This window comes from Monodelphis domestica, chromosome 2 (genome assembly GCF_027887165.1).
Source record: "Monodelphis domestica isolate mMonDom1 chromosome 2, mMonDom1.pri, whole genome shotgun sequence".
Classification (NCBI taxonomy): domain Eukaryota; kingdom Metazoa; phylum Chordata; class Mammalia; order Didelphimorphia; family Didelphidae; genus Monodelphis; species Monodelphis domestica.
Window position 1 is genome coordinate 357,538,685 of NC_077228.1, and position 24,492 is coordinate 357,563,176.

Sequence of the window (24,492 nt, forward strand, 5' to 3'; positions counted from 1 at the left end):
GATGAAAATAAAGAGCTACTCTAAGGTTCTACCTTTGTCAAAGATGACAAAAAAAGTAAAATTAAAAATGTTGGAAGAACTGCAGGAAAATTGTTGGAAGAACTATGAATTATTATTCATTATGGGAAGCAATTTGGATCCATCCCCCTAAATTCACTAAGATACGAATACCAATTTGACTCACTGATACAACTAATAGACTTATTACCACAAAGAAATCAAAAGAGGAAAAAGATCATGTGTACAAAAATATTTATGGTGGTTCTTGGCAATAGCAATTATCTGGAAACTAAGAGGGTGCCTATCAATTGGGGAATGGCTGAGCAAATTAAGGCTAAGCAAATATTATGGAGAACTACTGTGCTATAAGAAATTATGTCCAGAGATAGGTTCAGAGAAACCTGTTAAGAACTGTATGAAATGATGACAAGTGAAATGAACAGAACCAGGGTAACAATTTTATATACTAACTTATGAAGATGAGCAGTTTTGAAAGACTTCAAGAACTCTGAGCAACGCAGTATCCAACTACAATTCCACAGCAAGCTATCTTCTGAGAGAGGTGCCTGACTCAAAATGCAACAGTATTGAGAAATATATTTTTGAACACATCCAATTTGAGAATTTGTTTTCCTTGGCAATATATACGTTTACAAGGGCTTTGCTTTTCATATGGGAGGTAGGATGGTGATAGAATGGAGAGAAAATAAATGCTTATTAATGGGGGGGGGGGGCTCAAAAGAAAAAGATAAAAGTGTATCATGAAGTAACAAGTTAAATTTTTGAGTTGACAAGTGAAAGCAATTTCAAAAGAGGAGACCCAAAATGTTGAGTAACCTAAATATCTTAGTGAAAGTAAGGCCCTCTAGAATTATTTTAAAATTCAAAACTTAAGTGGAGGCATAAATTATAGTATGTTTTTTTAAAAATTCATTTCATTTTCAGGTATTTTATATATGGATAGCCTGAAATACAAATATAGCATATATTATATAAAAAGGAATACATGTTTCTTCTCATACATAAACAGATATAGTGTGTTTGTGTAGGAGAAAGGAGGGGGAGAACCTATGTCAAAATAGAGCAGCCTTCTAAGGAAGTTCCATTTTAACAACTCTATATTAATATGCAACTAAAAGAGCTTCAAACCTACCTTCTACCACCTGTCAACATGAACTCTAGAAGTCCCCAGTTTATTTAGTTTGGAGGTAGAAACCCGGTGTTTTGACTTGTCACAGGAGTTTTCTCCCTGAGGGAAGGTCCTACTTCACGGGTCTCAGTGTAACAATAGACCTTGAGTTATAGTGCAGTTGGTAGGGCATCAGTCTCATAAACCGGTCCAGAGTTCGATCCTCAAAAGGGGGATGTGATATAATGGGAGAAGCTTCTAAGGCAAAAAGAGGCCATCCCCACTCAGAACTAACTATTGTTGGTTTCTCTTCAGGGAGAAAACTCTCCAGTGACAAGGTCAAAACCCGGGTTTTCTACCTCCAAACTAAATAAACTGGAGGACTTTTAGATTCCACGTTGACACACCAAACTCAGATCATTCCGAAAAGTCCACCTTATATCATATTTTGACTCTCCTGAACCATGGGGGTGAGGGGGGGATGAAGGTGTGCTTTCGCCAAGAAGCCAGAAACAGGATTTAATTATAAGAAGCCAAATGTGCTCAGTAAGTAAAGAGAGAGCAGGACCAAAATCAGGATATGAATAAATGTCACATTCCCATAAACTCTATCAATTAGAAATTCACAATAAAGACACAAATGAACTAATAAGAGAGAACAACGGTCCCAGTTCTTACCTCTTCAGAGATCCACTTGCCAGGTGGGAATCTGGTGAAAAATGTTTCCTTCCATCAGAGGCACAAGAAAAACAAGGAGGTCTACACCACTCCGTCTCCAGTTCTAGCTCCAAACTTTCAGTAAGGAATGAAGAGGGTATGGGGTGGCCATCCATTATTTACACAGTTCCCTGAAATAAGTGGTTTTTAATCGCACAAGCAGCCTGGCCTCAAGGTGGGGAATGAAAAGTGATCCAGAGTTTCAAAGGAAACTTTCCAAACTGGTTAGGATGGTGACACGGACAAGCTGAGCTAGAGAAAACTTCAGTTTTCTTCTCTGTAAATGGGGAGGCGAATTGTTGCAGCAGATGGACCTAAACGGAGGCTTCTAGGATTGCAGGGGATGGAAACAGAAATAAGGGGAGGGGGGAAAAAGAGTGGGGGGTGGGCAGGTTCCGTCTTTACACGTTTCCGGGCGGGGCAACCCCCACCTCTTAAAGGCAGCTCCCAGGGCTCCCTACCCCGCAGGAATTCGGATGGGTAAATGAGACAAGATCTGGCTGCCCTTGGGCATGAAGAGAGAAGAGGGTAATCAGTACCTGGCCAACCCAGTACCACGCAGGCTGATCCACCTGGGACCCCGGAAACAGCCGAAACAACTCAGCAGTTCGCCGGGGCCGGAACAAGTGAAATTCCCGCCACCGCGCGCTCGTACGTCCAAAAGGAGGAGGGGCTTAGACTGGAGGTCAGCCCGCTCCGCCCCAAATTCGGGCTCCTCCCTCTCGCATACCCTGAACGTCTCCGCAGCTGGAAAGACAGAAAAATCTCGCGAGAGCAGGTCTCCCAGGGACTCCATTCTTTCTGACCTCCCCATTGAAGGAGAATGACTGTGGTCTGGAGGCGGAGCTGCGACTAGAAAGTGAATGAGTTACGCGTGCGCATTTACGAATACCGCTATCACTTCACTCCACTGGGACTAAGAGTCCCAGGAGTTAACGTTATTTTAACTTAGAAAGTCTCAGTAGCGCAATTGTTTCCACCTCAAATCCATGAACGTTTTTCTCTTGGGCTCCAATTTTCTTGGAATTTAGGATCATAGATTTAGACCTGAAAGAGGTCTCTTTACAGCCAACCGCTTGCTTTTACAAACGGAGAAACTGAGGCCAAGAAACATGAAGTGACTTGTCTGGAATCTCATACGTAATAAAATGGTACAGCTGGGAGTCAAACCTAAGGTTTAGTTCGTTGGTCATCAATCACTTATTAAGAGCTTATTACGAGCTACGTAGGTACTGTGAGTAGCATGTGTCAACATTGAATCTAAGAATCCCAGACTTGTGGCTTAGTGAGATCTGATGAACCCCAAGTTTCAGGACTAGCTTATAGGTTGGAGACCCCAAAGCTTCTTCCTTGTTCCCTGTTCCCATGGGATTCTACCCTGAAGGGAATCCCATGCTAGGGGTTTCAGACTGAGTGGGGGACCCTCAGGGGAATAACAATCCTAGTTGGGTGAGACTAAGCATATGCTAAGGATCCTTTAGTATCCATTGTAAGCAGCCCCTTCTCTTACACCCTAGCCTCTAGCTAGCATTCATTTCCCAAACTTGATTGTATCCTGTCAATGTAGTTTGAACACTCCCATCTTCTTTGTAGCTATGGTGATGTCAATTATCTTTACATGTCCTTGGATCCCCCAAACGGTATATAGGTTCCCCAAATTCTTTTGTTCCTGGGAGTCCATCTTGCGTGGTGGCACTCCCAGGGGTCAGTGACCAGAGCGGCCAGAGTTCAATCCTTGGACTGTGCAGTCGCATGTGGGGAGCAGCTCTGTTGTCCATGCCTACTAGCGCTGAACCCCTTTTGCCCTTAATTAAAGAGTGATTTTGACTATTTAAAAGTTCTGTGTTTTTCCAGTTAACACACAGGATACTGAGAAAGGCAAAAACAGCCTCTGCCCTCAAGGAGTATACATAAGAGCCCAATGTTGTAACTATAACTAGCTATATACAGAGTAGGTAAAAAATTATCTCAGAAGATAAGACATACCTGAAACCAGGGGAGGAGATTAGTAATTCGAAAGGCTTCCTGCATAAAATGGGATTTGAGCAAGTTTATAGGAAAAATCAGAACCTAAAAGAAAATGGAAAATAAGACTTATTATTAAAGAGAGAGGGCCATCTATTCCGAGCTTCCAACAAAGATGAAATCAGAGATCTGGTTTAAAAAAAAATAATAATACACCAGTTTCATGCTCTTAAAAAGAATCTACTAAAAAAAAGACTTTATATTCTCAAATTTCAAAGTAACCTCAACCCAATAACTCTTCCTGTCTCTGTGTCTGCCTCTGCTTAAAAAGGGAGTTTCTCATAAGCTAGTTATGCTTTAGAATGCAAAAGTAAACTGTTGATTTTCCTTTAAAAATATATTCCAATTTGCAATCCTTTAACTTTTCAGTCTCTGTGCCTGCGTTTCAAAGGATAGCTGAGCTGAAAGAGGGCAGATGAGTTCTCATAATGACATTTTATAAACTCAAAAGATATTAGAACAAAACAGGGGCCTTGAAAAACATTTGCAGATAAGGACCTGAGCACTAGACTATGAACACAGTGAACTGTAACAATAGGAATACATAGCCAGTTATTGATGGAACTAGAACTAGAACTCTTGTTTCTTAATTCCCAGTCTGACATAGTTTAATTGGGAAAGGGGAGAAACCCCTTTTCCCATTACCCTTTATGGTGAATTTGGACTTGTTTCCCAAACCACAAAAGTTCGCAACTCTTTATCAGTCAAAACTCATATTTTTCAGTGTAGCTGACACAGTAAATATTAGAACAGGGGAACTTGATTTACATTGATGTTACCTCCTTGAACTTCCCAAAGACATTTGCATTTTTAAAGAGAATGTTACCTAATCCAAATGAATCTATAATTGGCAGGATTTCAGGCATTGTGTCAAAGTGAAATTTAAAAAAATTTTTAAATCCAGTTAGAGTGGAACAAAAGTGCTTCATATATGAGGCCAGCATGCTTATGACTGGAAGAATGTCTTCCCACATAAGCTTGCCTGAGTTAATTCCTACTGTTTCATTCTTCTGTTGGCCAAAAAAACCCAACCAAACAAAAAACAACAACAACAACAATCCTATTCTCCTTTAAAAAAAAATTCTTTTTAGAGGGCAGATAGATGTCTAAGTGGATTGAGAGCCAGGCCTAGAGATAGGAGGTCCTGGGTTCAAATGTGGCCTCAGATACTTCCTAGCTGTGTGACCCTGTGCAAATCACTTGACCCCCATTGCCCAGCTCTTACTGCTCTTCTGCCTTGGAACCAATACATAGTATTGATTCCAAGATGGAAGGTAAGGGTTTAAAAAAATCTTTTAAATTTAATTTTTAATTCCATTTTTTATATTTTTCCGTGGTTACATAATATATTTTCTCTCCCCATCCCCTCATCCTTGCCCAGAGGAACTGACAAGCAACTCCATTGGGTTATACATGTGATTTGACTTGATACCTATTTCCATATTATTCATTTCTGTAACAGTACAATCTTTTAAAACATAAACCACAAATCATATAGCCATATAAAGCAGTGATAAATCATAAAAAAAAAAAGTTTTTCTTTTGCTTTTCTACTCCCACAGTTTTTTCTCTAGAAGTGGGTATCATTCTTTCTCATATGACCCTTGGGATTGTCCTGGATCATCGCATTGCTACTAATAGCAAATTTGATTGCATTTAATCATTCCACAATGTTTCAGTTTCTGTGTACAATATTTTCTTGGTTCTGCTCATTTCACTCTGCATCTGTTCATGGAGGTATTTCCAGTTCACATGGAACCAAGCAGTTCATCATTCCTTACAGTATTCCATTGCCATCATATACCAAATTTATTCAGCCATTCCCCAATCAATGGAACCTCCCTCATTTTCCAATTTTTTTCCAACACAAAGAGCACAGCTATGAATATTTTTGCACAACCCTTTTTTATTATCATTTTGGGGTACAAACCTAGCACTGGATCAAAGGGCAGGCATTCTTTTAAAGCCCTTTGAGCATAATTCCAAATTGCCTTCCAGAATGTTTGAATCAATTCACAGATCCACCAGCAATGTATTAGTGTCCAAATTTTACCACATCCCCTCCAAAATTTATTATTTTCCTTTACTGTCATATTGGTCAATTGGCTAGGTATGAGATGGTACTTCAGAGTTGTTTTGATTTGCATCTCTCTGATTATAGAGATTTAGAAGACTTTTTCATGTGATTATTGATAGTTTTGATTTCTTCCTCTGAAAACTGCCTATTTGTGTCCCTTGAATATTTGCCAAATGGGAATGGCTTGATCTCTTGTACATTTGATTTAGTGCCTTATAAATGAGAAATTAGACCTTTGTCAGAGGTTTTTGTTATAAAATTTTTCCCAGTTTGTTGCTTCCCTTCTAATTTTGGTTGCATTGGTTTTGTTTGTGCAGAATCTTTTTAATTTAATATAATTAAAATTATTTATTTTATATTTTGTAATGTTCTCTATCTCTTGCTTGGTCTCACTTTTTTTTCCTTTTCCATAGATATGACAGGTAAACAATTCAATGTTTACCTAATTTACTTATAATTTCCCTCTTTATATTTAAGTCATTTACCCATTCTGAATTTTTCTTGTTATACAGTATGAGATGCTGATCTAAACTTAATTTTCCCCATACTGTTTTCCAATTTTCCCAGCAGTTTTTGTCAAATAGTGAGTTCTTGTTTCAAAAGCTAGGATCTTTGGGTTTATCATACACTATCATGCTGAGGTCATTTACCCCAAATCTATACCATTAATTCACCTTTTTGTCTCTTAGCCAATGCCATATTGTTTTGATGATCAATTCTTTATGGTACAGTTTAAGATCTGATACTGCTGGGCCTCCATCCTTCATTTTTTTCATTAGTTCCCTTCATATTCTTGATCTGTCCTTCCATTTGTCTTGGCAAATAGATTTGCAAATATTTTCTTCTGTTTAGAGTGATTTTAAATGGAGTTTCTCTATCTAACTCTTGCTGCTGAGTTTTGTTGGAAATATATAGAAATGCTGATGATTTCTGTGGATTTATTTTGTATCCTGCAACTTTGCTAAAATTATTATTTCCACTAACTTTTTAATTGATTTTCTCAGATTCTCTAGGTATAAAATCATATCATCTGCAGAGTAATAGATTAGTTTCCTCATTGCCTCCTTTGATCCCTTCAATTTCTTTTTTTTATCTAATTGCTACCACTAGTATTTCTAGTACAATATTAAATAGAAGTGGTAATAATAGCATCCTTGCTTCACTCCTGATCTTACTGGGAATACTTCTAACTTATCCCCATTGCAGATGATACTTGCTGATGGTTTAAAATAAATATTGCTTATTATTTTGAGGAAAGGCCCTAAACTTTCTAGCATTTTCAGTAGGAATGATTGTTGTATTTTGTAAAAGACTTTTTCTGCATCTGATAAGATAATCATGTGATTTCTATCACTTTGGGTGCTGATATGGTTATTTATGTGGATGGTTTTCCTAATATTAAACCACCTTTGCAGGTATAAGTCCCACCTGGTCATCGTGAATAATTCTTGTGATAACTTGCTGTATTCTTTTAGCTAGTATTTTATTTAATATTTTTGCATCTATGTTCATTAAGGACATTGGTCTATAGTATTCTTTCTCTGTTTTTGGTCTTTCTGGCTTGGGAATCAGTATCATATTTATGTCATAAAAAGAATTTGGTAAAACTCCTTCTTTGCTTATTTTGTCAAATAGTTTGTATAATATTAGGATTAGTTGTTCTTTAAATGTTTGATAGAATTTACTTGAGAATCCATCTGGCCCTGGGTTAGGGAGGAAATCTTAGGGAGTTCCTTGATCACTTGTTCAATTTCTTTTTCTAATATGGGATTATTTCAGTATTTTATTTTCTCTTTTGTTAATCTAGCCATTATATATTTTTGTAAATATTTGTCCATTTTGCCTGGATTGCATATAACTGGGCAAAAATGCTCTTAATAATTGCTTTAATTTCTTTTTTGTTAGAGGTGAGATTGCCCTTTTCATACTTGATACTTTTAATTTGGTTCTCTTCTTTATTTTTAAAAATTAGATCAACCAATATTTTATCTATTTTATTTTCTTTATCAAAATACCAGCTCCTAGTCTTATTTATTAGTTCAATAGTTCTTTTACTATACTTTATTAATTTCTCCTTTGATTTTTAGGATTTCCAATTTGGTCTTTATCTGAGCATCTTTAATTTGTTCTTTTTCTAGTTTTTTTTTAAAGTTGTATTACCAATTTATTGATTTCCTCTTTCTCTTTTTTGTTAATATAGCCACTCAGGGATATAAATTTTCCCCTGGGTACTGCTTTATCTATATGCCATAAATTTTGATATGTTGTCTCCTCATTGTCATTCTCTTTAATAAAACCAGTAATTGTTTCTATGATTTGTTCTTTAAGCCACCAAATTTGGAGAATTAGATTATTTAATTTCTAATTAATTTTTAATTTGCCTCTCCTGTGGAAAGGAAAACTAAAGCAAGTTCTGGACTTTCTGCCACTGAGTTGGAACAAATAGCAGTTAGAGTGTTAGAGATAAGATTTTGACAAGACTGACAGATGGTGGGAGAAGGGGCAACTGGGATGGAAGTTGGTCTTGGGATGAGCACTTCCTTCCTTGACCTGGAACTGGAAGGAGTCTCTCTCCCTGTCTGTGGATAGAAGTGCCTCTATACCTGAATTTCCCAACGGTATGATCGTGTTCATTAGACAAAAGGACTTAAGGGAAGCAGTTTGGACTGTAAAACCAGTCTTTAGGGGCTTCATCCCAAAGAGACAGGCCCAACCAGCTCTGAAAGTCAGAACTTTTCTCCATCTTGCTGTCTACTGCTAAGACTTTGAACTTAAGAAAGCTAGCATAAATTAGCATAGAAAGGAATAACAGAAATCCTCCACCAGCCTGTGAGGCCTGGCCTCAGCTCAACATCTGAGAGAGACTCAAACCTCATCTACGGGAATCCTTCTTCCCTCTTCCTGATACATCCCCAATCCAAACTTGTTATTAAAATTTATCTTTATTCGAGTATCTCAGTCAGATAAGAGGACTAACATTTCAGGGGTCATAGATTGAGCTGAACCTCAGGACAGCCATTCAACTATAAATGATCCTTATGGGACGCCTGCTGGGTCACCTAGGTCTGGAGGAGGCTTGTCCCTTAGGAGGGTCCGTGCTTACCTGCTCTGGGGTATCTGCAACATCATTCTATAGAGAAGACGTCCCCTCAGGCTATCATAAGTAGCCCATTTCTTGGGAATCCCATTTTTAAAAAAAAATTGCCTCTCAGCAGGGGGCATCTGTCTCCTTTCACCTTACCGGCAGCCATATTCCCTCTCTCTCTTCAACTCTTCCATTCCCTGCTATAAAACCTTCAGTAACCCCTGTTCTTCAATCCTACTCATTTTTCTAAAAATATTACACTTCATGAACCCATACTAATTATAATTTTATTGCATTATGATCTGAAAAAGTTGCATTTATTATTTTTGCTTTTCTGCATTTGTTTGAAATATTTTTATTCTCTAAAATGTGGTCAATCTTTGTATGTACCATTTGCTACTGAAAAGAAGGTATATTCCTTTTTATCCCTATTCACTTTTCTCCATATATTTATTAGCTCTAATTTTTCTAAAATTTCATTCATTTCCTTTACTTCTTTCTTATTTATTTTTTGGCTTGATCTATCTAGATCTGATAGGGGAAGGTTGAGGTTCCCCACTAGTATAGTTTTACTATATATTGCCTCCTTAAGCTCCACTAGTTTCTCCTTTAAAAATTTTGATGCCAGTGGGGCATCTGGGTAGCTCAGTGGGTTGAGAGCCAGGCCTAGAGGCAGGAGATCCTAAGTTCAAATATGGCCTCAGACACTTCCTAGCTGTGTGACCCTGGGAAAGTTACTTAATCCCCATTGCCTAGCTCTTTTCTTCCTTGGAACCAATACATAATATTTATTCTAAGGCAAAAGGTAAGGGTTTATAAAAAATCTGGATGCTATACCATTTGGTATGTATATGTTGAGTTACTGATATTTCTTCTTTGTCTATACTGCCTTTTATCAGGATATAATTACCTTTCTTATCACATAATTAGATCAATTTTTGCTTTAGCTTTCTCACAGATCATGATTGGAAGTCCTGTCTTTTTTTCTCAGTTGATACGCAATAAATTCTGCCCCAGGCTCTTTAACTGTGTGTGTCTACCTGCCTCATGTATGTTTATTGTAGACAACATATGGTGGAATTTTGGTTTTTAATCCACTCTGCAATCTGCTTCCATTTTTTGGGTGAGTTCATCATAATCATCACAAAAAAAATCACAAAAAATCAATCACAGTTATGATTACAATCTGTGCATTCCTTATTGTTAGGGGGAAAATAGAGAAATGGGTTGAAATAAGTAAGTTTTGCAAGAGGAAAGCAAGTTGCATGCCAGGAACCAAGTGACAATGGATTCTGGAACACAGAGAGGGGATAAGAGGGAACACCAACAGTTACTCAGGGCTCTGGATCTTCCTGTCCCTTGAGCTGACTGGCGGTGACTTCCTGTCCCCTGGAGCTGAGGAGAATCAAGACACCTTATCTCTGTTTGTTCCTGACTTGAAGAAAATCTACTTTGCAGTGTTCCTGTTGGCTGTGAAGATTAACCCAAAGAATTGTGAGCCTATTCTAAGCACAGGCACTGTTGGTATGGCCTGAGACTAACTCCAACCAGGCCCAACAAGGGTTGAAGTTGGCCATCTAGAGTTCACCGTGAAGATACTTGGAGATCTGTTTCATCCTATAACTAACCAGGGAGGATTAATTAGAGCCAGGCTAGCTAGTGAATTTTGGGAATCTTAGGCATAGACAGGCTAGGGCCTAGGGAGCTTCAAGATAATAGAAGAAACCACTCTGAGGGAGTTATCATAGGGGAGAGATTAGTGAGAATCTTTTATATCTAGGGAACCCCTATTCCTTAATCCTCCATTCATACTTCTTTGTTATTTCAAAATAAATCCCTGTTCCTGTTTTACCAACCTCTCTTGGAGACTTAAAGCATACTGGCTCCAGTGAGGGAGTCTCCCAGCCTACCTTCATTGAAGGGTACCGAGGAATCAAATAACCTCAGTATCTCATCATCAACAACACCATTGTTATTAGTATATCATTATTTCACCATCATTTTGATTTCCTCTTTTAATCCTGTCCATTTTCCTTCCACTTTTTCCTTCCACACCAGTGTTTTGCTTTTACTTTTTTTAATAACCCTTACCTTCTGTCTTGGAGTCAATATCGTGTATTGGTTCCAAGGCAGAAGAGTGGTAAAGGCTAGGCAATGGGGGTCAAGTGACTTGCCCAGGGTCATACAGCTGGGAAGTATCTGAGGTGTTATAATTAAAATTTTAGTTTCTCTGCTAAAAAAAAGTATTATATTTTTATGAGGTTTATTAAAGATTAAGAAATAAAGAAAATACAAAATAAGAAAGCACGTGCCTAGGAGGGCCAAATGGCCCATTCAATTATAGATATGTGTGCTTGGAAGAGGAAGCAGAAAGAGAGCTGCAGTAGACAGAGAGCTCCTTTAAATAGTAATTTATGATCTTGTACTCAGGGAGATTAGAGAGAATTCTGGGAGCTAGCAAGGACTTCTGGGAATTGAAGTCTGAGGTTCAAATCTCCATTTTTACAATTCACCGTTTGATCATTTGGGAAAATATTTTCTCCAAAAGGATCATGAAAACATAATCAACTTAAGGATTACAATAATTTGAGGATAAGAGGAAAAAAGAACAAAACCAATAATTGCTAGAAGCATTGACAAAAAGCCAGTTAGGGGGCAGTCCCCTTTGGCATGAAAGTATAGATACAAATAAATGTTCAATCAACCACACCCAAAGTTCATTCTTGATCTTCTCATGCAGCTTGTGGTCTGGAGGCATCTTCATGGTGGCTTCTCCAAACAGTTTAGTTTCTGGATTCGGAGAGGTATCATGTTTCTTAACCTAAAATTCTCCTCAAAAGTAATTTAAACTTTACAATTTAAAATAATAATATATTTTTTTTACATTTCCCCATGAAGAGGGTAATTGAAAAACACAGGATCACTTAGGTATACATGGCTGAGTTATGAGGTATATGAATCCATTGGCAAGAGAAATTAAAAAGACATCAGAAAAATCCAAATAAAAAAATAATTTCTGGAAGAAAATATAGACTATCAAAGCCTTATGTGTAAAAATTCCAAGTAAAGGAAAAGTAAATCTATAACAGGTCCTTGAATTAGGGCCCAATTAAAATGATCTAAGCAATTAAGCATTTACCCAGTCAGTAGCCAGGACTACAGAAAGTTTGCTACACTATGAAAGACAGAAAAGGGACTAGATTATAGAAGCCAAGTAGGAGCCAAGTTTGGGATACTTGTCTGTAAGTATTTTCAGAGTGAGTGTGGATACAAGGAAGGCCTATGTCTTAATGTATGTTAAGCATTGCAACCTTGAGTCTTCACACTAGGTTCAAGTCCTTTGTATTGGCTTAGAAGTACATCAATCCATCCTGGATTGGTTTATCTTTGGCCCTGTGCAATTGCTCTTTTGTATATCTTGTCCTGGAATCAGATAGAATCATTAAGCAAAGTCCCATAATTTTTTTTAAAAACAATTATTGGCATCATTTTTATAGTCTCAAGCTTTTGGGGGCATGCATTGACATTATAGCAAACGTATTTTAAACTTATATTACTGCAAAATCAAAAAGTTAAAGAAAGAAAATCTTAATACTGGTGACATGTGTTTCAAATATAAAAAGGAGAGAAAAAACTGAAATAGTATTTTGCACATGCCAGAAAAATATAATAAAAGAGTTTTTAAAAATGCAAAAATATAGTTAATAATCATTGACACTCTGTGTCAGCTAAGAAAATATAGAATACAAGGCTTTCTCACCAAAAATGAGATCCATTTCCTCTTCATGTCTGGCCATTATCCACTGTGAGTACAAGCAAATGAATTGAACAGTAGTACAAATATGTAGTTATCAATATCCCCAAAATTCTCAATAGTCCAGTTAATTGCAATAAAAAACAAACCTACTATCATATTTCACATGAGTTGCCATATGGCATTTTTAAAGCCTATGAACTGATGGATATTTGTCACAATTTTTACAATCATAGCAAATTTTTCAACCTTGCGAAACATATTTTTAAACAAAGTAAAACTTATTTGGGGTTTAGAACATTATCAAGAAATCTAGATATCTTTCTGGTGGAAGTAAAATGAGCTGAAGAGTATAAATGAGAGATGCTCCCTTTTTTTTCTTTTAGAAGGCTTCTAGGGGTACATGCCCTGGGATTAACTGCCCAGATTCCATTCACATTTTTAGAAATGCGAGGTGGGAGTTATAATTGTATTTCACTTCAGCTACTAAAATGGGCCTTACCACATGGTAGGGGCAGGCAAAATGACCAGAGATTGTTAAGAAAAATTCTAAAAATCATGTCTAAAGAACCCTTAAAATCAATTTGAGATATTTAGCACTTTAAATTTTCCAAAGGTTTATAGCACTTTTCTGATGGAGTCCATCTAACCTCTATGTGACAATTTACAAAGTCAAAAATAGAAAAGCTGTTTTATATGGGCTTACTCAATAATGTTTGTTCAGTATGGTTATAGGGGGAAAGCAACAGAATTTAACAGTAGTTAAAACCAAGTACATTAAAATGATTCAGTGTAACAGAATAGTATTAAATGCAGTAATATATGAAATTAAAATCACAAAGTTAAACCTTAAACAAAACAATCAGCAAATGCAATAGAACACAGAGATTTTTATAAAACATTAGAGTCTGAAAAGCCTTAAAATATAATCTCCAGTTTCTTTAAAGTTCCTTGTTTTTTTTTTTTAATTATCCATTTAGATGCCTATTGTCAGAAGGCAGAAAATTGGTAAGGGCTAGGCAATGGGAGTTAAATGACCTGTCCAGGGTCACACCGCCAGGAAGTGTCTGAGGCCAGATTTCAACCAAAGACCTCCCGTCTCTAGGCCTGGCTCTCAATTCACTGAGCCCCTGATTTGCTTCCCCATAGTAAGAGTGGATTTTAGGAATCTCAAATTTGGCTAAAGAGTTGCAGGGAGCTGAATTTTTCCCCTGGCATTCAGGTGATATAAATGAAAGGATCAATACAGTCAAAAGATATCCTCTTAAAGTAGCCATGCTTGTAAGTTTCTGTTTGGAAAAGCCTCTTCCTTCTTTTCTTTCTTTCTCTCTCCCTGTGATTCCCTTCTCCCAGTCCACGTGGAGGCTAATTGTAGCCTAAGGAAACAGACATCCCCATTTTTACCAGTGGAAGTGAGTCCTGGGGCTATGAGTGATCTGCTCCAAGGTTAGAGTCTTCTGGGGCTGGGAGGGTGGGTCACCAGGTGATCAAGATTTGGGTTAAACAGGTCCAGATTGCAGGCAACAGAAGCAGGCAGCAGGAGCGAGCCGAGCCGAGCCAAGCCGAGCTAAGCTGAGCCGAGCTGGGACTTGCAGGAAGGGCTCAAGAAAGTCCTAAGTGGATGGCTGCAGGCCAGAGCTGAGCAAGACAGTTTTCTAAAAATTCATCTTGGAGAAATATGGCTTAGAAATCATTATCTAGGCTATCTTTTTTTTTTTATTTTGAGTAGTTTTTTGACCCATTAGTTCACCAACTGTTATAATTAAAATTTTAGTTTTTCTGCTAAAAATATTATATTTTTATGAGGTTTATTAAAGATTAAGAAATAAAGAAAATACAAAATAAGAAAGCACGGGCCTAGGAGGCGAATGGCCCATTCAATTGCACTTACAATACATCTTGAGAGGCGTGTGTTTGGAAGCGGAAGCAGGAAGAGAGCTCAAGTAGGCGGAGAGCTCCTTTAAATACTAATTTGTGATCTTGCACTCAGGGAGATTAGAGAGAATTCTGGGAACTAGCAAGGACTTCTGGGGATTGAAGTCTGGGGTTCAAATCTCCATTTTTTACAGAGGCCAGATTTGAACTTAGGACCTCCCATCTCTAGACCTTGCTCTCAATCCACTGAGCTACCCAGATGCCCCCCCAGTGTTTTGCTTTTAATCATCCCCCCTTTCCCTGACCCTTATTTTACTCTCCTTCCACCCCCTCCCTTCTTACTCCCACCCCTGCTTATCTTTAGGGTCTTTTAGTCACCCCAACTTTTCCCCTCCCTAATATTACTGCCCTCCCCACACCTCCCTTCTTTATTTCCCTTCTACTTATCTACAGGGTTAGATAGAATTCAATAGACTAATAAATCTGGCTGTTTTCCCTTCTCTGAACTGATTCCAATGAGAGTAAGGTTTAAGTATTATCTATCACCACCCTCATCCTTCCTTTTTTGTAAGAATATTCTCCCCACCACCCCACATGCCTCTTTACATGGTATAATTTATTCCATTTTACCTCCTCCTTCACCTTTCTCTTAGTATAATGCTCTTTTTCCCCCTATTTTTTTACTTATTCGAAACAGCTTAATACCACATCCTCTACCTATGTATATTTCTTCTATCTACTATGAAAAAGAAAACAATTTTTAAGAGTTGCAGATATCATTTTTCCATATAGGAGTATAATCAATTCAACCTTATTGAAGCCCTTAAATTTTTTCTTTCTCTTATTTACCTTTTTTATGCTTTTCTTGAGTTTTATATTTTATTATAGTTAATTAAAAGCTAATAAATTATTTGGACTAATTAGGGATTCTTGGTAAGTAGGAAAAGAGAAAGAGGAGTAAAGTTACCTTAAGAAGCCAGCTAGAATCTTTATGGAGATTCCTTAAAGGAATTCCCAAGAACTTTAGGGGGTCTGTTGGAAAATCACAGACACACTCTTAAAGGTTAATTACTCTGAGGGTGAATGGTTTGATCTTTCCTCTAGATAGTCCTGGAAGAGCTGGTGACAGTTGCTTTTGGAAGACATTTAGATATTCAGGAAAATTTTGTGGAGGAAACCAACTTGAGGAGAGACTGACTGAATTTATTTTATGTCACTACAGGCCCAAGCAGGCCCTGGAGAGTGCTAGCTGCTGGGAACCTGACAGTGGCTGGATTGATCTCTATCTGGAGAAAGTAAAAGGAGAAAGTGGATTTATAATATCTATAAGAAGATAATTAATTAGTATAGTTTAGTAAGATTAGATATTAAATAATTAGTAAATTAAGGAGCTTAAGTCAGACTTGAGAAATCAAGCACAAAGAAAGTCTCTTGTGAGACAGAATGGGTACTGGGATATAGTTTAGTTTTCTTATATTAGGGAATATATCTTCAATCCTATATTTACCTTTTCCTTCCTTTCCTTGCTCCTTTCAATAGCATATTAAAATAGCTCCAGTCAGTCTCCATTTACCAAACTTTTAACTAGGCCTTAACTGCTATAACTGAATCTCATTCCATACCAGCTAATCAGCAAGTATCTACTCAAGATTAAAAATAACTAGCCCGAAAGATACAGTATCAATTTACATCATTACAATTTGGAAATCAAATTTTCTGTTTAATTCTGATCTTTTCTTCAGGAATGCTTGGAAGTCTTCTAATTAAATGCATATACTTTCCTCTGAAAGTATATAGTCAGTTTTGATGTATAGATGATTCTTGGTTATAGACACAGTTCTCTTGCCTTCTATCATATTCCAAGCATTGCGATCCTTTAGTGTGAAGCCTGCCAGATTCTGTGTAATCCTGACTGTGCCCCATGATATCTTAATTGTTTCTTTCTAGCTGCTTACAGTATTTTCTCCTTGTATTGGGAGCTCTTGAACTTGACTATAACATTCCTGGGAATTATCTTTTGGTGATTTAATGTAGGGGGTGACGGTGGATTTTTTCAATGTCTATTTTGCACTCTTGTTCAAGTATATCAGGGCAAAAGAGCTTTCAAATATTGCATGCCCTTTGACCCAGCAATAGCACTATTGGGTTTGTACCCCAAAGAGATAATAATGAAAAATATTTGTATAAAAATATTCATAGCCACACTTTTTGTGGTGGCAAAAAATTGGAAAATGGAGGTGTATCCCTCAATTGGGGAATGACTGAACAAGTTAGGGTATATGATGGTGATGAAATATTATGCCATCAGGAATGATGATCTGGAAGATTTCTCTATGGACTGGGAAAACCTTAATGAACTGATGCAGAGTGAAATAAGTAGAACCAGGAGAACATTGTACCCAGAAAGTGTGTAACTGAGAAAATGTGGTTTTGCCAAAACTGAATTGTCAAAACTGTAAAGGTTTCGGCCAAACTGTAAAGATAATTTTTAGTGTCTTGATTTAAAATCTAAAATTAAGTGGTCACCATGGGAAAATTCCCAAATGTGAAAATACCCAAGTCAGCTGGGTTTTATGGAGATTTTAATTAATACAAATGAAGGAATTAAGGGAAGGAGAGAGAGAGAGTAGCCAAGCAGTAGGAAAGGGCCTAGGCCAAAATGGCTTAGGCCTGAGCCTAAGGGAGAGCAAGTCAGTCTTTATCACTTACCACAAGATTGTCTTCAAGCTGGTTTCTTCCACTCTGAACTTAAATTAGCCTCCAAACTGAATTCAAATTTTAACTGAATTCAATTTCCCTGAACTTGTTCCTTCGCTTCCTTTTAAAGAGACTTTTCTCTTATGTCACCTCCCCTAAATTTTCATGTCTACCAATCACAGTAGTCGCTTTTCCCCAGGATTGCCCATTCTTAGTTCTTATCTTCTTTGGTTCTTACCTTCTCTGGTTAGAAAAAGAACCCAAAAACCTCTGAGTATTTCACACCTCTTGTTAAGCTTGCCTTTTGTAAGTTGCTTGACCTTTTAGTGACTAATTTAGCCTTTAGTAGCACCCTTTTGTATTACATCTAAAAATAGACCACCTAGCTTAAGGTTTTTGCTTCACTATAAGTATAAGTTGGAGACGTTTCATTGTTCAATCCGAAGTTTGCAACTTTATCTTCCCCTAAGGCACTGAGTAGGGTGGAGTAATTTTAAAAGTTCTTAATACATTCCTAATCAAGTACCTCCATTGTTAAAAATGGGGAATAGCTTAATCAAATCTTCTGAAGTATAGTCTGAGTAGTTTTAAGATTCCCAAATGAAACATTGTGGAACTATCCAATATAATGGACTTTACTACCAGTAGCAATACAATAATCCAGGACACTCCAGAAGAATTTATGAGAAAGAATGCTATCCACATTGACAGAGAGAATCATGGGAGTAGAAACACAAATGAAAGACATATGACTATCATTTATCACTTGTATATATGGGTATGTGATTTGGGGTTTTGGCTTTAAAAGATTGCTCTATCGCAAAAATGGATAATATGAAATAGGTATCAAGTGATAACATTTATACTGTGGAAAGGAAACTAGTATGTTAACCATTTTGAGAGCAGTTCTTAGTGCAACTAATCTGCCTAGTGATACCACACCCAAGAGAAACCACTCCTCCTGAAGCGAGCAGGCGACTCTTAAAGGGCCAGACTTAAAAACATTTTTTCTGTTGAAAAAAGCTTTTCAAGATACAAGACGGCAAAGAAACTATTACTTGCCATGGGTTATCTAGCCTGGATTGGATATTTCTTTTATATGTTTTACAACTTATTTTTTGTCACAATCCCAGATTATATTTATTTTCTGCTTAGCATCTATGAAACTTTGCAATGGTTGTTAACACACAAGAAGACATACTTGAAAATAAAAATGTAGTTCAGCAAGAAAATACAGATGGGGCTGAAAGTGGAATATCAATATTGCCATTAAGAGATCAAACAAGCCTACAACTAGATAGTGACATAATTCATATTAAAACATAAAAGCCATTTACAACAGCTGACCTTGAAAGTCTGAAAAAACAGATGCCTTCCTGGTTTTCAGAATTGATGAGATGTTTAAAAGAATTTAAAAGAGCAATTAGGCTTTATGATCCAGATTTCCAGGACACTGAAATTCTTCTCTCAGAATTATTGTCAAAATGGGAAAAACAACAATTCACTGATGAAACTAGAAACAATCCAAATTTAACATCATGGCCGGAGGAAGGAACAGACTTAGAGTTATCTAATAATGAAAATCTACATTATCTAAGAAAGGCCAGAGAAGACTTATTAGAGACAATGAAAAGTTTTTCAAAAAGACCAGATACTTGGGGAAAATTTGAGAAATTGAGACAGGAAAGTGGGGAACATCCATCTAAGTTCCTCGATAAAGTGATTGAAGTAGCAGAGGATGTGCTTGGATTTGAAAATTTAACTGAACAAAATCTCCAACACATAAGGAGACAATCTGTGAAAGGCAGTAACACACCTATTAGATTATATTTTAAATTTCAATGCCCAGATTGGGAAACACTAAGTCTGGAAGATTTAAGAAAAACTGCAACTTACATATATATTTTCAGGTCATAAAGAAATACTAGAGGAAAAGGATGAAATAATAAAAGAGCTTAAAGCCAAGCTCAAGGAGGCAAATAGTTCAGGTAAATATAAAGAAAGTGAAGAAATAAAAAAATCTAGCCACTATGCAATCATACAAACCCACAAGAAATTACACACAAAGCAATCAAAGGAGAAATGTACCCAGATGTTTCCTCTGTGGGAAAATGGGTCACATAGTTCGAGACTGTTATTTAAAGGCACAATTATTCCAAGCTAATAACAAACAGAGGTCTTGGATAACCAACGTAAAGTATAGCAGCAATAATACATGAACAAATACAAAATGTTGTGATTGTAATTGCAAGAATTCATTGCAAGCACCAAATTTAGAAACCATGGAGAGATACATCCAACAAGGAGCGAAACCACGTTAATCGCAAGTAGTCTCAGGTGCTGCCAAACAAAGTCAGTTATGAAGCCAGGTGCATGGGGTAACATCAAAAGGGAAAAATGGGAAAGGAAATAGGAAAAATGAAAAGGAAGGAGACTGCATGCTAATAGAACTTAAGGTTGCAAAAGCACAAAATAAAACTAAAGAACAGATAGAAGAAGAAATCCAATTAGATAATGATGTTACAGAGATTAAAGAGAAAATTTTTGGAACAGTGGAACAAGCTACAAAGAAAGAGGAAGAAACAGAACTGGCAACAGTATGTAATACATAAACTGCAAATGAATTAAGTGAAGCACATGAGCTAACAACAGAATGGTCCAAAGGGGAGAAAAATGCAATAACAGAAAACATTCAAATTAGAAGACCTCCTGGAGACAATAACTCGGAAAACAGGGATGATATTACGAAAGAAAATACTAATGACATAATAGAAAAGTCAGCTTTAAATCCTTATGCAGAAGAATTCCAACCAATAGTAACTGCACAAGAAAAAGCAAACACAAACATTATTATGCTATCCTTAAGTCTCCATAATAATGCAATTCCATTGCAAACTGATGATGAATTGAAAAATGAATGTTCAGAGCAACAAGAAAAGTCTATAGAGAAGAACAAAACTGGGATTTGAACAAAATAGAAATAGAGGCACCTATGGCCCAAGTGTGCCAAAAAAATGAGAACACAGAACCAAGGGTCATGATAAAAATGGGTAATGAGATCTACCCAGCTCTTATCGATACAGGAGCAACTAAATCTATTTTAAAAACATCTCCTGAAAACAGCCAAATCACAAGTTATGTACAAGTAAAAGAGCTTGCAAAAGACTTGGGGAATATAGAAATCACCAAGCAAGGATCCTTGCAAGACACAAATCACACAGAATCACTATATTCAATAATGTTTGATTCAGAAAATGAAGAAGACCAAGAACCTTATGAATATATCAAACCCTACAATCAAGATCACAAAGCTTTACAAGAAGAGACAGATAATTATACTAACAACTTAAATCAAGAACAAACGATCCAGTTAGAAGAGTTAGTTAAGGAAGTAAACTACACAATCTCATTAGAAGAAATGCTGGCAACATTGGGAGTCAAGAATTACCAAGAACTTTGTGAAAAGTATGAGGAAGTGGATAAAGACACTAAATTTGTAGTACAACAAAATCATATACCTGATCCAAAACAAAGAGAGAAGAAGCAAACAAAGTAATGATCTTATCACATCTTCTTTTCTCTGATGTAGAACTTGTCACAAGCTAGACTGTCAATTAACAAAATATATATAAGCTTTACAGACAAGAATAGCAGAATTGCATGAAATGGGCTTGATACAACAAACAGAGAGGAGCTTGTTCATTCCAGTCTAGTGTGGTGTGCCTTTTCTTGGTTCAGCCCGAAGATTCAGGCCCAATTACTTCTGAAGATCAGAACTATTCTTGTTTGCTTTCTGTCTACTGCTAAGATTCTGAATTAGACTAAGCAGGACTGATATAGAGTAGACAGCAGTGGAGGGGAACCCTCCGCCAGCCTCTGGGGCCTGGCCTCAACTCTGAAGCTGAGAAAAACTCCAATCCTAACTGGTTATTAAACTTTATATTATTTGAATTCGCAGTCAGATAAGTGGGCTATTTTTTCTGGTCATAGAGGGAGCTGAACTTCAGTTCAGTCATTCCAGGACAAACAGTCCTTATTGGACCCCTGCTGTTTCCTCTCAGCAGAGGGCATCTCTCTCCTTTGCTTCACTGAGCAATATTCCCTCTCTCCCCTATACTCCTATATACCCTGCTACAGACCTTCCCTTTATCCCCCGTTTTTCATATCCTCCCCATCCTTTCCCAATAAATATTATAATACAAGTAAGTGGAATTACTTATTGGTTCTGGGAGGAGTAAGGAAAGGGTAGGGAAAGAAAATGAATCATGTAAACATGAAAAAATATTTGAAAAAAATAATTTTTTTTAAAACTCAGGGTAGTTTCCTTGAATAACTTCTTGTAATATGATGTCCAGAATTTTTTTTGGGGGGTGGGGGGCTCAGGGATTTCAGGTAGTCCAATAATTTTCAGATTGTCTCTCCTTTATCTGTCAGGTCAGTTGTATTTTCGATGAGATATTCATGTTCCTTCTATTTCCTTCTTTTGCTTTTGTTTTATTATTTCTTGCTGTCTCGTGAAATCATTAATGTCTACTTGCCCAATTCTAGTCTTTAAGACTGATTTTCATCCATGGTTTTTGGATTCTCCTTTTTTGATTTGGTCTATTCTGCTTTTCATAGCACTCTTCATCATTGGAGTTCTTTGCCTCTTCATCTAGCTGGTTAATTCTGATTTTTAGTGTGCTTATTATTTCATTTGATTTCTGTGTCTTTTCTAATTGTCCAACTTTGCCTTTTAAACTGTTATTTGTTTTTACATTACTTTATTTTCTTTCCCCCCACTTTTCTTTCCATTTTTCTTCTGTCTTACTTGGTTCTTGAACTCGTTTTTGAGTTCCTCCAGAGCTGGCAACCAGTTTCCATTTTTTAAAAAATTTGCATGTGTTTGCTTGTTTCTAACCTTCTCCTATTACTTCAGATTTTTGCTCTTTTTCCTCCATAGAAATTTTCCAGTCAAGAGCTTTTTTTTTGCTATTGTTTATTCCTTTTCCCACTGGAGGACTGGGAGTCTTGCATGTTGTTGGTCATTTCTATCTTAGCTTCTGTCTCACAGGGCTTTGCCTTGGGGCTATCTTCCCTTCCCTGTCAGAGGTCTGAGTTGAGCCCAGTACTGTAGGGCTCTGATACTTTCACTGTTGCTGCCTGCTGCCTGCTCCTGCTGCTTATTGCCTGCTGCTCTTGCTGCTGCTGCTGCTGCTGCTGTGTGAGGCCAATGCTCTGGAGCTCTGAACCTTACCTATAGGACCTGGGATTTCCAGGGGTAGGTCTGAGGTGTTTTTTTTTTTTAAGATGGATCACACTTCCCAGTGTTTTGCTCTGAGGCTATCTTCCCTGCCCCTGCTGCACCCTCCACTGACCTGCTACTTCTACTGCTGCCACTGAGTGAGTCTGATGCTATGAAGCTTCAAAACTCACTGCCAGGGCCTAGAGACTTGGGGGAGGGGGATAGGGGGGAAGGTGTTCAGTACTTTTTCTTAATGTGGCATGCCTCCTAGAATTCAGAGATTGCCCAGATTCTGCTTTTGCCTTTGGTGCAATAGTTTGGGGGTTGGGGGTGGTCAGGCTGTGCTTTTCCTTGTGCAGTTTTTTCCCCTTATAACAAGGTAATCCCTTTTCTCTGCCTACTTTTCACACTGTATTCAGTAGGTGTTAAGATTAAAATTTAGGAATATGGGGAGACTGAGGCAGGTAGAAATTAGTTTCTCTCTGCAAGGAGTATTATATTTTTTAGAGGTTTATTAAAAGTTAAGGATTAAAGAAAATACAGGATAAGGAAAACGTTATGGAAAGAGCCATGTCTGCTCCAAAACGGAAGTCCAAAAAGAGAGAGCCAAAAACCTTTGCTACCAGCTTAAATCCTTCCTCGATCTCGGCCCACCTCAGAATTGCGTGAGATTACAAAGCATTTTGGGGAAGTGGAGCAAAGGCTTGTGGGGATTGTAGTCCTGTATTCGAGTCTATTTTTTACATGGGAGAGCCACTTTGCTCATTCTGCTTTGACCTCAGTCCTTTTGAGACATTTTAAAGATCCGTTTGGAAGGAAGTTCAGAGCATGTTTAGGATTTCCCTGCTACGACATCTGCTATCTTGGCTCCCTCCTTTCTTTAAAAAAGGTTTCACATCCCAGCCCTGACCCCTTAAAAGGGATTCTCCCTCATAAGTATAACAGAATACTGGAGACCAGTGTCTGTTGCTTATCCACTGGGATATAAAGACTCCTCATTCCTAAGGTAGGAAGAAAATGAAGAGAGATGTTAAATGGGGCTAATGGCATAAAAATAATATGAGAAGTTGAATCCTAGGATGTGTGTGTGTGTGTGTGTGTGTGTGTGTGCATGCATGTACTTGTGTGTATACACTATTTAGGATTAAATGCAGTTGGGGGGTAGGCAATAGATTTAAGTTCTAGAGAGAGGTTTGGGCTGGACAAATAGATCTAAAAATTATCTGCAAAGAATGATAATTGGATGCAATTGAGGTGAGAAACCGAATAGAAGAAGAGAAAACATAGTCATAGTCACTGATTTGATCTGGATGAAATCCAGCACAGGAGATTGAGAAGTAATGGTCAGACAGGAAGGAAAAGAAACAGAAGAGATAATTTCTTTTGAAATTTGAGTGAGGTTCAACCATGATGACTTCCCTTCTTCCCCTTGAATTAGGCTGAAATCAAGTGGCATCAGCCTCTTCAAACAGACCTTAAAGTGAAGTTGCAATGAGGCCCAGACTATCATATGGGTGGTAATTTGTTGATCAAAGTTCCTGGAGAGTGATCACACCAAAGTGTTGGGTTTTTCTTGAAGGGAAGATATTGTCATTCTTTTTCTCATTCTCCTACTTCTCTTTCTTTACCTTCATGTTGTTATAATTAAAATTATTTTGGTCAAATTAAGAGTTATCAAAAGTTGTGGTCACCTTTTATAATAATTAAAAATTAAACTATGAGTATGTTAGTAGCTTTAGTAGCTTTATTACAGTAAAAGTAAAGATAGTAAAGAGAGAGAAATGTAGGAAGGTGTTAGAAAATATTGCCTAACTAGATACCCAAAGTCTGGATCCAAGTGCCTCCTCACTGAAGAGAGTGTCCCACCAAAGACAAGAGAAGAGCCAAAAAGCCAAGTATTTCTGGCCAG

At 37.3% G+C, this 24,492-nt stretch overlaps 1 protein-coding gene across 2 annotated transcripts in view; it reads right to left on the bottom strand.

Annotated features, from left to right (window-relative positions):
- Nucleotides 1-2,594, bottom strand: part of MMS22L (MMS22 like, DNA repair protein) — a 154,354-nt gene extending 151,760 nt beyond the window's left edge. Inside the window, exons 1-2 of one of the 2 annotated variants that reach the window (XM_007484352.3) lie at nt 2,386-2,529; nt 1,808-1,977 (exon numbers count right to left, since the gene is read on the bottom strand). In XM_007484352.3, coding sequence (XP_007484414.2) covers nt 1,808-1,962 — 155 coding nt within the window. In that variant the 5' untranslated portion in view covers nt 1,963-1,977; nt 2,386-2,529. Of the gene's footprint in view, nt 1-1,807 lie in introns of both variants that reach the window. The other variant, XM_001377373.4, reaches the window with a different exon arrangement.
- Nucleotides 2,595-24,492: the final 21,898 nt, after the last annotated feature.